Here is a 14755-nt window from a genome sequence, read left to right as displayed (position 1 = left end):
CTTGTTTTCTGGTCTATTTCAGCACGTTTACGTGGTTATTTCGTTCAGGCACTATGTTGGGCGGAAGCGGGTCATCGCGCTCTGCATTTTGAAACCGTCGCGGTGAGAAAAAGAACACCTAGCAACAGTAGCCGGGTGGAGAGGAGGAGGTGGGCATGGTACAATTAATATAAACATTTAAGCTAGCAGTTATTTTGTCCTCTGTCACTTCCATATGTTCAGTAAGAAAACAAACTGTTAATGCTTTCTTATGGCCGTTATTGCTAACGGGCGGCTTGAGTAATTCGCTTCTTATCTTGCTAGGTGGCTAATGTTAGCATGCATGTCAAACTCCGTCTCCTACAAGGGATCATGTAACAGTTAACGTTAGATATATTCAATCTACTTTTCCTTGGCTCCGCCTATGACAGTTATCTATATAGATATTTGTTTCAGCTCTTGTATGAATACCTCATATACTAACGTTAAGTTACATGCTTGCCCAAGTTGGCCCTGTATAAATGGGCTTGTGCCGACATGAATCGTCTTTTTGTGATCCTTAGATCAACATATTTGTAATGAAGTCGTCATTTTCCAGTTGTTTTTAAAAATTGTAAGACGTTTTGTTGACTAGAAATACCTCAACGGGCGGTTTCTAGGTTATCGTTTCCTTGGATTAGTCACGTCTGCTACTGGGGAGCATGATGCTACATTCACGGCTTAGGGAAAGTACGGAAATATAAAGCATTACTCAAAATACTATTTTAAGCGGTAGATGATATCAATTTCCTAAACCCTATTGGCACGATTAAGCGTGTATTTTTATGGTTTTCTGGGGATACACATTTAGGTACTTTGCAGCTAAATAACTAATAATTAATCATTATTGCTAGGCACAACAACTTTTCAATGTAGTAGAAAAAGTGTTTTCTGTGATACGATATCTTTTATCAACAAATGGTAAATATTATTTTTTATTTATTTTTTAAACGCAAACTATGTGCATCATTTGTGAGCGACAATGGCCAGCGAGTCAAATTTAGTGATCTTTTGAAGTATGTGATATTTACCGAAAAATAATTACCGCTATAGTACAAAAAATTTGCGTAATGTATAAATTCAGCGATGATTCTCTTCAGAATGTGATGCGTGATCTTGATGAAATGATTAACTTTATTTTATTTCTGCGTAGAGTCACATAACACGCAACATCTTAATTTTCGCCGAAATTTCAAAACTTCCTACAGGTCTGGAACGCAGCATGCGCCCTCCCTTGAAACTGAGCATGCGCAGAACATGTTGTAAACAATGAGACTATTCCAGACCGTATCCAGCTTTTGTGTCTATCAAACAGTTTTATGATATCTGTGCAAAACTAACAACGATTCCCCATAGCTCCGCGTATATTAAATAAAAATGTTCCTTGGTGAGTATAGGGACGCATTTGTTACTAGATGTCATCACGTACACTTTGATTTTTATCGGCATCATCACCACGAACCTCGAATGACATACTTTGGGCGTGACAGCATGCGAACGAACCGAGTAATGTTATTACAATTTATCAGTTTTTTTTGTATCTTTGTCATCGTTATTATTCCAGCCCAGATTTTTAGCTTTACTCTGTGTTAGACTAGATTTTCATCAAAGCAGTTTCCCCGGCTGCTAAAGCTGACTTGTTGGTTAGCAAGCGAGCTAGCAGAGGCTAGTTTTACATGTATGTATGTGGTTGTTTTCAAATATGGTATAATAGGCTGAATGGATTCATGGGGCTACAGTAACATGTATGTCTTTACCCGGGACTTATATTTACAATATATAGCTGATCATAAGCTATCAGTTATGTGATAGAGCCGCGCTACCTACATCTTGATGCTTTGCACTGAAGGGCAATGGTTTACTTGTTCGTCTGTATTGAATTTTACAACGTGTGTGTGACCGCTTGTTTGGTTATGAAAAGGTTAAATGGCATTTAATATTAACGTGTACACACAGCACTAAGCTGTTGAGTGATAATAGATTGCTTTATTATTTATTTATTTTAGAATTTGTCCAGTTTCCTGTTCCAGATAACAATAGTTTTTTGAATCATAGGCATTCAGTAGGTCACACTAAGTGAAACCAAATTAAATGAAGGTTAGAGTTCACATTCTTTGAAAGGCAAAGAATTAATGCTTTTCTAACAATGTGGTTGTTTTTTGGGAATAATGGTAGCAGGTCATCTAAATGATATTTACTATTGTCTACCTGGAACTGCAATTTTTAAATAGCATTCACAGTAGAAGAAAGAAATCTGACTTAGTAACTCTTGTAGTATTAACTGATCATTCTGTTTCCCTACGTGGTTATTTAGTTTATTAATATCTGATGGTCATGATTGCTGAAGCATATTCTGATGTGTTTTAGGGAGCTGAAGCATGGAGGCGGTTCTGAGCAGGCTGAGGGGGCTAAGTGCCGATGAACTGCGTGAGGAGTTCGCTCGGGCAAACGTAAAGTGCGGCCCTATCACAGCTACCACCCGAGCCACCTTTGAGAGGAAGCTTGCCCGAGTGCTCGCTGGGCCAGAGAGCAGTGCCACTGAATCGGACAATAGCTCGTCTGCAGGCATCTCAGCCAGTGTGGCTTCTGTTGCCGAACATGCCAAACCTGTGTCATGTGCCACCTCAGCAGTTGCACCCACTGCTGCATCTAGCAGCAACCCTACTGAGATTGCCAGCGAAGAGTCGGACTTTGGCTATGGTGTCGGTCTCAACCCTCCAGAGGAAGAAGAGATCTCAGTAAAGACACCCTCAGACAGCTCTGCTGTAGGCAGTAACTCTCAGTCCAAAACGGAAACTCCTTCAAAGGCCGCACAAGTGTCCCCAACCTTGTATTATGGAGTATGTCCGCTGTGGGAGGATGTTTTGGCTAGAAATGGTAAGAGAATGAGCTTGTTACTTTTGTGGTTTTCATACATTTTTCAGTGTTATATATTGAAATGTAGCAAAAGTTACATCAAAGCTCAAGATTCTTTGTCAGGTGTTCTTGAAATTAGGGAACAGCAGAAAAAAAAGTTTAGATACATGTAGAAAAAATACCTTTCAGCCATGACTACACATATGTAGTGTATACTTTTTGTGAAGTTGAAAACCCAACATAATTTCACACAGTTCGATTTTGTAAGTGCACAATAGCAAACATCAAACTGAACATAACATTCAGTAAGGTAGTTAGCGTTGTAAGAAATTTTCAAATGAAAAAAATAAGGATGATGCATTTATTAATAGATAGCATAGTGAGGAAGATAAGCAAAAATAAAAATAAATCATATATCTCCACTCCAAATCATTAAACTTGATTTAGTGGTGTACAACAATGATATTAAGGTGACATTGAGGGGTTGATGTCTTTTTGTGCCAATGAAAGTCTAATTCTTAAGTATCTAATTGTGCCATGTCTGAGAGACAAAAAACTCTAATTGTTAACATTCACATCCAGTCAGGAACAGATTATATCCATGTTTGTTGAAATTACAGTTAAAGATGGTGATAGTTTTCACTGCACTTGATAATTCTTTACCAAACAATTATATTGTTGAAAGGAGGTTCCTTTTTCCTATTTTCACACCTTTAGTCATAGTTATAAATACTTTGATACTTCCCTCTACTAGCAATAAAAACTACACAACGCCTGTGAGCACGATTTTCTTTGATAGTTCGATTTTTGGCCTTATACTGAGACCAAAGTCCGCCATAACAGATTATCCTGTTGCTTGTTTGTTTATTCGTGTACCTACTATGTTGTCCAGTTTCTGTATTTGTTCAGGAGTACAGTCAGACATCCACATTTGTTAGTGATGTGGATGAAAACATTTTTTGCTGTTTCTTTTGTTGTAAGAAACAGGGCAGTAGCACAGCTTGACCTCTCTGGAATAGAGTATTGATCTAAATTAATCTTGAGCTACTCCAAAAATCAATGCTGTTAATGTTAATTTGTCAGGGCAGGCTTTTGTTGCAACTGCAAAAGCAGCAGACATTACAGGCTGAGTAGAAGTGAAAATTATGCAAAAAAAATCTTGTAATTAATGGGAAAAAAATCTGGCTCTCATCATGTGGAACAATTGAAAATGTAAAAAAAATGCTCATTCTGAGTGTGTTTGTCTGTAGAGAAAGCACATGTATATACAGACAAGAAAGATGCCCTTCAAGCTGTAAAGATGATGAAGGGAGCCCGCTTCAAACCCTTCTCCAACCGTGAGGATGCTGAGAAGTTTGCCAAGGGCATCTGTGACTATTTCCTCTCTCCAAGCAAATCTGCAGCCTGTGTATCTCCTGTCAAACCAGGCCTGGTCATTAGTAAAGGTAAGTAGATGAGTGTGTGTGTGAGGCCGCTCTGTAAAAAGGGCCTTAATCAACACCCCCTGTTATATCAAGATGCTTCTATTTTGCATTTGTTTTTAATGTAATACTATTTTTTTCATTACAAACGATAATATCAGCTTAACAATTTGATTGAAAAGTTGAATCTTTGAAAAATGTAGATGAATGACAGAAGTTTAGTATATGCTGTGTCCCCCTTTAGCTTTAATGACAGCGTACACTGCAGCTGGCATGGACTCCACAAGTTTGTGCAAAACCTGATGACCCGTGTTATCCCAGCAGGATTTGACAATGTTCCAAAGAGCTTCTTCTGATGCCACTGAAAGCTCATCTTTCTCAGTCTTCTAGTGCCCCCATAAATATTCAGTGGGGTTGAGGTCAGGTGACTGTAGAGGAAAGTCCATGACAGTCAGGAGTCCTTGGTCTTCTTTGGTCTTCAGTCAGTTCTTGCAAAGCTTTGAGGTGTGTTTGGGGTTATTATCCTGCTGCAGTATGAATTTTTCCTCACAAAGATGCAAACCAGAGGGTCCAGCATGTCTCTGAAGAATAGAATGGTACTTCTCCTCGATCAGGGTGTAGTCAATTCGGTGCAAGTGTCCAACTCCAGAGTCTGTAAAATATCCCCAGACTTGAATATTCTCATACCATGTTTCACTGTGGGTTTGATACACTGCGGTATCAGTCTTTCTCCTGTTCATCTCCTTACATACACACTTCTTTTACTGCCATAAGTCTCAAACTTCATCAGTAAATAGGACTAAATTTGGTATTAGCCCACCCAAAGCTTTTGGCCTTGTTTCCCCTCCTGAGATGTGATTTAGAAACTGCTACTCGTCCTCTGAGACCACTACAAGACAGCCTTCTTTTGACAGTACTTTTGCTGATTAGAGTCCTGCGTTCTTTATTTAGCAAATTCTGTATTTGTGATGAAGTTGCTTTCTACCTCTCTGTGAACTAAGCTTGATGTATTGATCTTCTGATGGTGTGGTAACTTTTGGTCTGCCTGATCGTGCTTTGGATACAACTGATCCAGTTTCTGCAAAGCGTTAAAGTTCCATGCATTGCTCCCTTAGAAACCTTTAGTTCAGCCATGATTTGATGCTGAGAAAGCCCTTATATTGCTTAGATTAACAATTTGACTTCTGACACTTTCACTTAGTTCTGATGCCATGTTTCCCACCATCACAACGCTATATAGCCATATTTATAACAGGTGAACACTGGCTGCAAGTTGAGTTACTTGAACAAGCCTCCGATGAGTAGATAAAATCCACCCGAGTGTGATCTGAATGCATGCTTTAATGGAAGGGATGCAACTCGAGGAAATCTGACCTTTTGTACAAAGGAGTTAAGTTGGTCAGTGCCACAAATTTGCTTATATTGATCGCTGACCTAGAAATAGTGCAGAATCTGAAACATTTCTTCCTCATTTTACATGTCATAACTTGTGTTTTTTAAATGTTTCTGAATCCTCAAACTTTCCGATTGTTTCCAGGAACAATCTGCATAATTTACAGTGATCTCAGCGCCTCCTTTGAGCTAATCATTGTAATTTTGAAAATGTCAATATAGTGGTGAGATGCATCATTCCTCCAAGTTTTGTCAAAGTCAGGTCAAAAAACAGAAAAACAAACCGATGCACACCAATCTACACAACGCCACAGTTTCATCATGGTGCACACCAGCCCTGAACTATAGTTTTTGACAGCGGTGTTCGTCCTTTCACTCTCCTCTCCCTCTCCACACCAGACAACATGGAGGTTGATACCATTAACCGTGAGCGGGCCAACAGTTTCAAGAGTCCACGCACCCAGGACCTTACGGCCAAACTGAGGAAAGCTGTGGAAAAGGGCGATGAGGTGGCCTTCAGTGAGCTGGTCTGGAGCAACCCACGTTATCTCATTGGCTCAGGGGATAATCCCACTATTGTGCAAGTAAGAATATGAAGTGTATTTCTTCTACCTCTGCTTAGTTTTATTGACACTTTCTGATCTATTTTTGTGACGTTAGGATGAGTGAAGTGAAATTAAGAGGCATCAGTGTTTGAAATTGTATTGGGGCTGTGGTTTCTCAAACTCTGTGGAAACTATTTGCTGTTAATAGAGATGGGTTGCCTGTCTTCGCCGTTGTCATTTGTTGATATAAAAACGTCTTTTCCACATCAGCGCCAACCTTTAACAAATGCCCTTGTCAAGCTTGCAGTTGCTGAAATGACTCTCTGCATGTGTGTGTGTTCAGTAAATACATTTTAGATAGTTTTGAATAGCAGTTATTCTAAATAAATTTGTTTAATTTATTATTTTTTTATTTTCAATTCATTTAATATATCTGAGTTAGATGAAGTCATTGTCTTAAAACAGCATCAGATAAACAGAACACATAAGAACAATGCAATTATTTTGGTACATTGTAATGCTTCATCTGTGGATATAGCTGATGATTGTAGGCCTTAAAAAGTATCAGACCTACATCAGTAGTACAATAACAATGTTATCTTTTTTTACTGTTTCACCTCATGTTCATTCATTGGTCAGTTTTCTTATCTTGCTCATTTATAGTTTCACATCTTTAACTACATTCAGTTGGCAATACAGAAGGTTGGGTGATACATCCTAACTTCAGCAGGTGAAGTTAAGGTCAGCTTTTGGATAAAAATAAGCATCCTTCCCTGTTGACAGAAGATTAATGAGGATTATGCCCTGATCCATCCAGTTGTTCCTCTATTTTGTCTGTTCAGGAGGGCTGCAGGTACAATGTAATGCATGTGGCAGCCAAGGAGAACCAGGGGGGCATCGCCCAGCTGCTGCTGGACACCTTGGAGAATCCAGAGTTCATGCGCCTCATGTACCCAGATGACCAGGAAGTCATGCTGCAGAAACGTATCCACTACATTGTGGATCTTTACCTCAACACTCCAGATAAGGCTGTAAGTTCTTGAACCAAACCAGCTAAACCAGATTAGATTAGATTCTTTCACAAAGTATGATGGGCTATGTTCATATTGTATTCTGCCTGTTTGTCTCAGGGATTTGAAACACCACTCCACTTTGCCTGTAAGTTTGGGTGCCCAGAGGTGGTCAATGTCCTGTGCTCACATCCTGACATCGATAAGAACTGCAAGAACAAGGATGGCCAGAAGCCTTGTGATGTAAGGGAGTTTTATTTTTAACCCTTAGTAACATGCACACTGAGAAAGAACAGATTTAGCAAAGCCTGGGTTGTGCTGAACACATTCATGCCGTGTAGCAGCCTTGTACAGTACTGCTGAACACTGAAAGATATCCAGGCAGTAGCAGCTGAGGGAAGGACGGCTTAGCTCACTCAGGTTGACCTTTTAGCTTGCTTTTTGTCAACAATCACTCACTGCACATTGAAGGCTAAATTTAGATGAGCATGAGCAAATTCTTTCCCCAGCTAATCCAGCAACAGTTGTATGTCGTCAGCTGTACATATATCTACCAATTGTTTGTTTTTTGCTTTCCACAGCTTATTTGTAGCAGAAAAAATAAAACCCAAGAAGTGAGGCAGAAGATAAATGACTATTTGGAGGGTAAGGACACAACTTTATTTAAACATTAAATCTTAGTGTTCCTATTTTCCTCTGTTTCTTGTAGGTTTCTTGTAGGAGTGGCTCGGTTAAGTAGAAACCGCATGTTACATCATATATTTTGAATTTGATTCCTATTGGTGCTACCCTTATTGAAAATGTAAAGTGCTCTGAATAAAAGTTATGTCCATCTAACAGTGTTATATTAACTTTAAATTGTCTGTTGTCTTACAGACCGCTGCTATATTCCTTTGCTGAGGGCAACCGACAACAGCTCTCAGCCCATCATCGGTGCTACGTGGTCACCCGAGTCCTCAGAAAGTCTCTCTCTCATCCAGCGGCATACAAGAAGCCCGATGGATCCAGTGATGACTGTCACAGCCTTTGCTGGCCCGTTGAGCCCCTCTAAAGCAAGTTCTTTACCCGTTTACTAAGCTCAAGTTCATTAAACACAGTTAGCACATACATCATTCAAAACATAAAATGACCAGAGAATATGATCTTCCCCCGTAGGCAGATGACTTTCGCCGGTCCTGGAAGACGCCACCCAGAGACCGAGCTGAGATTTTCCACCACATCCTCAAGTCTGATCCTGACCGTGGGGTGGAGAGAGTGGGCAGGTAAGTCCACAATAACCATATCACGCTAATATTGTCCTTAAAGCTGAGATTGATAACCTTCTGCATGTTGTCTTACCTTTTTAAAAGGAAGGGCTACTTGTTAAAAGATTGTAAAAATATTGTGATACTGCTGGGCTTATTGCAGTTGATGTGATGCATGAAGAGAATACACTGAAATAAATACTGTTTACACCTATAGACATGTTGGGCCATGTGTACTACACACTCAATCTCAAAGAAAAAAAAATTATTTGAATTAAAAATGTAAAAAAAGCACATATTCAATATTAGGCAAATATTAAACTTGTATTAAGAAATGCTCCACTGCCACTGTGACAGCATGTTATTCTCAGACATAAAGACAATCTATAAAATTGGAGTGAAATCTAGTCATGTACATACTTTTTAGTAGGGGTGGGACAAAAACTTGATATTCTAACATATCGCTATATTTCCACTTGCGATACGTTATACTCTGGCTCCAAGTATCAATATGTTGTTGGTTTTTTTTAACCCCAGGACTACTCAGAATAGATTCAGCTACTTTGGCTTACAATTACCACAACGCCACTACCCTCTGCCTTCTTATGTAGGCACTGAACAGACTGGTGACAATCAGATAGACAGACAGAAATTGAAGGTGACGACAAGGAAAAATGCAAGTAAAATGAGCAGCTGCTGTCAGACTCTCAGTGTCCACGCTAGAAACACAGAGAGTTCACTGGAGTCACTAGAAGAACATTCATGGCCCTTTGTGAAAGTTTCTGTGTGGTAACTGTGTTGCAGCTGAACTAGCGGCTCAGCACCAAGAGGCTCTCTGGCGTGTGTGTGTGTGTGTGTGTGTGTGTCTGGCTGTCTGCTGGAGAGTGTCAGCAGCACGTAGCTGTAGTCCTGCTGTTTATCATGTTAACGTTACCGTCATCACTCGTCGGCCCTGAATATCTTGTAAATCTCTGAACATAGCAGTTAGTCATCGGCAGGTTGTGTGTTTTTTGTTTACTGCCATAGAAAAGGAATAAATCTTTGGTTTATTAGCACGACGTATCAGTGTTCTGATATGTATACGTGGCGGATTTGTTTTGTGAAATTGATGTACTGTTAATAAACATTGTACATTATCTGACTATTTCCTTCTCTTTGAAATATTTTATACACCTTTTTTTTCACTAATAAATACAGAGATATGACTTAATTGTATGTGTAATAATCTAATTGCTAAGTCGTCTTCTCTCTATAGAGACCTGGCTCATAACATGGGCCACCCCTGGGCTGAGTACTGGGACTTCCTTGACAGTTTTGTTGATTTGTCATCGACTGAGGGGCTCCGCAAGCTGGAAGAGTACCTGAGCAAGAAGGACTTCAGCCCACGTGCTCACGAAGAAGCCGGGGAGAATGAGACCAGCAACAGGTTTAAAACCCCCTCTCCAGGTACCCTCACCTGCTCTATATCAGAGAAGCTGCAAGTCCTGAAAAAAGTATAAAAAGTCTCCCTGATTGAATCTGTTATTTGGCATTGTAATCAGTGTAATGTTCTCAGCCATAGCCTCTTGTCAGATATGAAATAGAAGGATTTTGCAAAGCTACGTAATCTTCTGCCATGAAGAATATTATGATAATGATGAGTCACAGATCTGTTTTGGTCATTCATCATCTGTTTACAGGCAAGCCCCAAAAATTCTGCAACTCCATCTCTGTTGGTGCCTTCCTGGACGAGGGTGATGACATCAGCCTTGAGGAGATGAAGAACCGGCAGAACGCAGCACTCACCAGCATCACCTCCTCTGCTGCATCCAAGGACGGCCTGAAGGGAGCCGTGGGTGGTCGCGAGTTCCACATCTTGCCCATTGCACTGCACCACCGTGGGGCCGACCTAATCGAGACGGCGGCCGAGCAGGACCTGCTGTGCTGCTGCGACAACAGCCTCCTGTCGCCCGGCGTCGTCTGCAAAAACGGGCTGTGCTCCTCCTCAAGAGATAGGACTCATAACGGAGATAAGGTGTCTCCTCGCACCTCCCCATCCTCCTCCTGCCTGCTGTCGCCCATCTCCAACCTCATGGTGGAGTTTGAGCGCATGTCGCTGCAAGAGCCACTAGACAGCCCCACCAGCTGCAGGGAGAGGAGGAGCAGTGGAGGGAGTCGGCACAGGGAGCTCCGGGACTCCTACAGCTCCTCCTCAGCTACAGACCTGAGCTGTGGGCTGAACCGCTTGTCTCTGGGTCACAGTAGCCAGGACGGTGAGGCTGTGGAGGGGCCAGGCTGGAGAACAGAGGGAGGAGGGGCAGAGGAGAGGCGTAGCAGTGGCAGCTCAGAGGAGTACTTTGAAGCAGAGGAGAGCCTGGAGATGCTGGGCAGGACTAGGGGGTCGGTATCAGGGGGGCGCAACTTCTGTGCTAGGTCCAAATCATGGGACCATGGGGGAAGGGACCTGAGCAGCTCAGGATCATCAGGGTCCTCTTATAAGTCCTTAGATAACTCCCATGAGTTCCTACCCAGGACCCCACCGCACATTAGAAAAGGACTTTACATCGATGGGTGAGTCACACTTGTTTTTCTGCAGGGGGCATTATGGGATCATAGATAAAGGAGGAACTTAATGCTCATGTGTTATAAATATAAACAACTGATAATATAGTTAGCAATAATTAGTGAACCCCTTGTAATATTTTTTGGGCACAATGTTCTCTTATTGTAGTCTAGATATGTGTACTGCAAGACCAGATAACTCTGTCTACTGTTGATTAGTATTATATGTGACAGGTAGCCAGTTACAAAAGGGTTCAGTGATTCGATTATGACACGATTTATGATGCGAATGGCACTGTAGATAGCAGCTTATGTGATTTGTCTTTCATGTTTTCACAGGGATTCACCAACCAAGTTGGACAGAGAGGTCTTGTCAGCAGTAGAAGGCATAGAAATCGATTCCCAAAAATATCCCAGCATTCATAAGTGGAAGAGCACAATGAAGTCGTTTTCTGCATCAGACATGCAGAGGTTAGTAAGCTTGGCTGACATTTATTTATTTATGACATTTATTGCCTTGCATATTGTTGTATATTGTTGGTCTGCTGACTATACTGTGTATTTATGATAAAAGTGAGGCTTTAGTTTTCAGTGGTTGATAAAGCCAGATTATTAGATTAAAGACTAGGTACTGTAATAAATATTATGTAGGGAAACATTTTAGTATCAGGGATCATTTGTTTGGAGAAGTGCACAGCCTCACATGATGGACTGTGATGTCAGTGACTACATTTACATATGTAGTAGTCTTTCATAAATTGGCCTGTTAGATATCTTTCAAATATTATCTCAAATATCAATATGCTAACAAAAAATGAACAGCTCTGAAACAGTTTTCAGACTTCAGAGCTGCCCATTCAAAGCCAAGCTAAAGAAATTAGGCAATGTAAAGGCAGATTTATACAGTCTGTCATCTCTGAGGTTGTTCATACAGTCCTCGTACACCACACTGAAATGATTTTTTTGGTGGGATATCTGAAATAATAAATGACTAATACGTGGACGATATTCATTACCCAATATGTGATTTGGTCACATATTTTCACAAACAAGACTATGTCAAAACCTAGTATATGGCTGGAGTGTGTATGATCAATGTGTGAAATTGTGGCCAATTTGTTACAGGGATAGTGGCAGTTATAGGGCTGGTCCATGACCAGTCCAGCCAAAAAGAGGAGAAAGCATGGTTATTAAGGCAGAAATTCAACAGATATATGTGGTGCAGGGAAGGCGTTTCAGCTTTTGCAGTGAAAAACTTTTGCAATCTCAAGACTTTTTAGGACTAGTAGTGAGGTGAAATGCCAGTGGGTGGGGTATTTTTGTCCCAGACAATAAATATATAAAGAAACAATTGTGAAAACTTTGCACTCTTGAGTCCAGACTTTTCGAGAAGTGATGTCTGGTATGTGTAGCCACGTCTCTTAGTAAAAAATGACAGCACAAAAAAGAGATTCTTTAGATGCAGAAAGAACCTTTCAGCACCCAGTGCAGTAACCCTGTCGGCCCTCTACAGACAGGTTGTGGTCATTCTGTGCTACAGGGAAGTAAAATCTGTACTAATTTTATGTTTCAGCATTAGAAGCAAACAGTATTGTAAATGTAACCACTGATTGGTGTTCATGTGTATCATCTAGCTGGACTAGCCCTGCAGTGGTTAAACCACGACTCAGGATGCAGCCTCAGACTCCCGGCTCCCCGGTCAGCGGCCTGATGTCTCCCACCGGACGCTTCAGCCCTGCCCGGCACGTCGCCTCACCAGACTTCAGCCCCAGCCGTTACAGCCCTGCCAATGCTAGCTACATCCAGCGCATCCGCCTCAAGCACTTGAACGAGCCTCCAATCTAACTACCCACTCCTCCCCTGCCTCCAACCACTGCTGCCATACCCTCTACAAGCCCTAAACCCACCACACCCCCCTTCCCACCCCCAACCCAGCTGCACCAAGGTGACTACACCAGAGCTCAGAAACCACATACCTAACAGAAATATGCACAAGTGTGTGGAAGATTTGTATTAATGATGTATGGTACTACTCCTATGTAATACAGGAATTCTCATCACGTTAGGTTGTAATGTACACTCAAGACTCTAAAAAGGAAAAAAAGAAACCTTGCTGATGTATGTACTGTATGGGTGTGGACCCTGTTGAATTGACGGTAATGTTATTTGTGGCAATTGGTCGCACCTGTATCATAGCCTGAGTCAACTTTTTTGGATATCGTGAATACAAGCCGCACTCCCCAAAGTTAGTTCGTCACTAAAACCTTAGTGTGGAATCCTCAACAGGATTCTGTCACTGAAGATGTTCTTAAAAAAAAAAAAAAAAAAAGTAAAATGTCAATATTTTAAAAATTATTTTTTGTATGTTGGTCAGTAGCACAAAAATTAAATGTTTTTATTAATGGTGTTAAAACCGACTGCCATTTCCTATGTTTTCCTCAGTTCAGGAATTGCCTTAATTTTTTGACGTGATGGACGAGTTCTGTCAGTTTGGACACGCGCTCTAGCTCATACACGAAATATCTGGAAATTTACTGACTACATCGGTCACAGGTGATGACAGCAAACACGGGAAAAACTGATAAGACTGAGATCTTCCATGCTTTTATTTTGTTCTTCAATAAATGGATACATTTTCCATGTTTTCTCGGTGGTTCCTGGACATGTCTTGACTTTTCCTTTCTGCCACTGTCGGCGGCCTTAGACTGTGCAATTTTTGTTTTGTTTTTTTCTTTGAAATATCTCTCAATCTCAAGCATCTCCCACAGTGTGAGAGTAAATGATAAAACACACCCATCAGTGAAGTGTAATTTCAGTTTCTTATCTGGGCTAAACCTTCTGAGTGCCCAGTCTGAGACCACCTTAAAGCTACATTAAGCAAATTTTATCCACAAGGGGACAGAAAGATTCTGAAACTTAACTCAACAGCTACAGAACCCGGATATATTTATTAACTTACTATTGCCTTTAATGGCCATCTTGATATTAAAAAACTGCCTTATGCTTACAGAGAACACAAATGATTGGCTAAGAGCTGCACATAGTTGGGTGTTGATTCCCAGTGGGCTCACAACCCTTCACATTAGAAGTAATTTGAATCTGTTGATTTCAAAACTAGAGCTTAATATAGCTTTAATGTCCAACGTTATGAATCTGTTTGGTGGTTCAAATTGGCTAACAGTAAACTCATGTAAACACAGCAGGTTCTAGTCTAATGGTGGAATGTTAATGTGCGAAAACCTGCTGTATCCAAATTATTTGTAATGTTAAGGATACATTCACTGCTGTATGAGGGCTTATCAGCTATGTCTAGGACAAAAGAGCCATTCATTTTAAATATTCAGATTGCCACACTACTTAGGTTGAAGAAACAAGTGTTCTGAATGTACTTTTTTTTGTGTGAACTAAACCTTTATCCGAGAGCACAAACTACTTCATTGAGAAGATTGTATTGTCATCCGTGTGCTCTAAGGTGACAACAGATCTAATTCTGGTCTCTGAATGTTTATGAATGTGGAACTTTGCAAAAATGCACCTAAAAAACTTAAAACATGCTTCTTGTGCTTTTAGCATTCTGTGCTTTATTAAAAATTAACTTTCATGGTGAATCCTCTTTCTGTATGTCTAGACCTCATTTGCTTTCAACTAATCAATAAAACATCACTCCTACTTTACTGCCAAAGTGTCTGTGCTTTTCTTTATTATTGTATCTCAAGTGATTTCAATGA

The 14755-nt window shown here is 40.6% G+C and overlaps 1 protein-coding gene across 4 annotated transcripts; it reads left to right on the top strand.

Annotated features, from left to right (window-relative positions):
* Positions 1–17: 17 nt before the first annotated feature.
* On the top strand, positions 18–14701 carry ankle2 (ankyrin repeat and LEM domain containing 2). Of its 4 annotated transcripts, none has more exons than XM_067603286.1 (13): positions 18–149; positions 2386–2895; positions 4125–4319; positions 6087–6271; positions 7075–7263; positions 7363–7485; positions 7824–7887; positions 8119–8298; positions 8402–8504; positions 9742–9932; positions 10166–11036; positions 11367–11498; positions 12662–14701. In XM_067603286.1, the coding sequence occupies exons 2-13, from the start codon at positions 2397–2399 to the stop codon at positions 12870–12872; spliced, it is 2943 nt and encodes a 980-aa protein (XP_067459387.1). In that variant the 5' UTR covers positions 18–149; positions 2386–2396; the 3' UTR covers positions 12873–14701. The 4 variants fall into 4 exon arrangements, with proteins under 4 accessions (XP_067459387.1, XP_067459404.1, XP_067459380.1 ...); XM_067603303.1 differs by having other exon boundaries at positions 137–158; XM_067603279.1 differs by lacking the exon at positions 18–149 and adding an exon at positions 1267–1405.
* The last annotated feature ends 54 nt before the right edge of the window (positions 14702–14755 follow it).

The sequence above is a fragment of the Thunnus thynnus genome, chromosome 2, assembly GCF_963924715.1.
Source record: "Thunnus thynnus chromosome 2, fThuThy2.1, whole genome shotgun sequence".
NCBI classification, from domain to species: Eukaryota; Metazoa; Chordata; class Actinopteri; order Scombriformes; family Scombridae; genus Thunnus; species Thunnus thynnus.
This window is presented reverse-complemented; position numbering and strand designations above follow the sequence as displayed.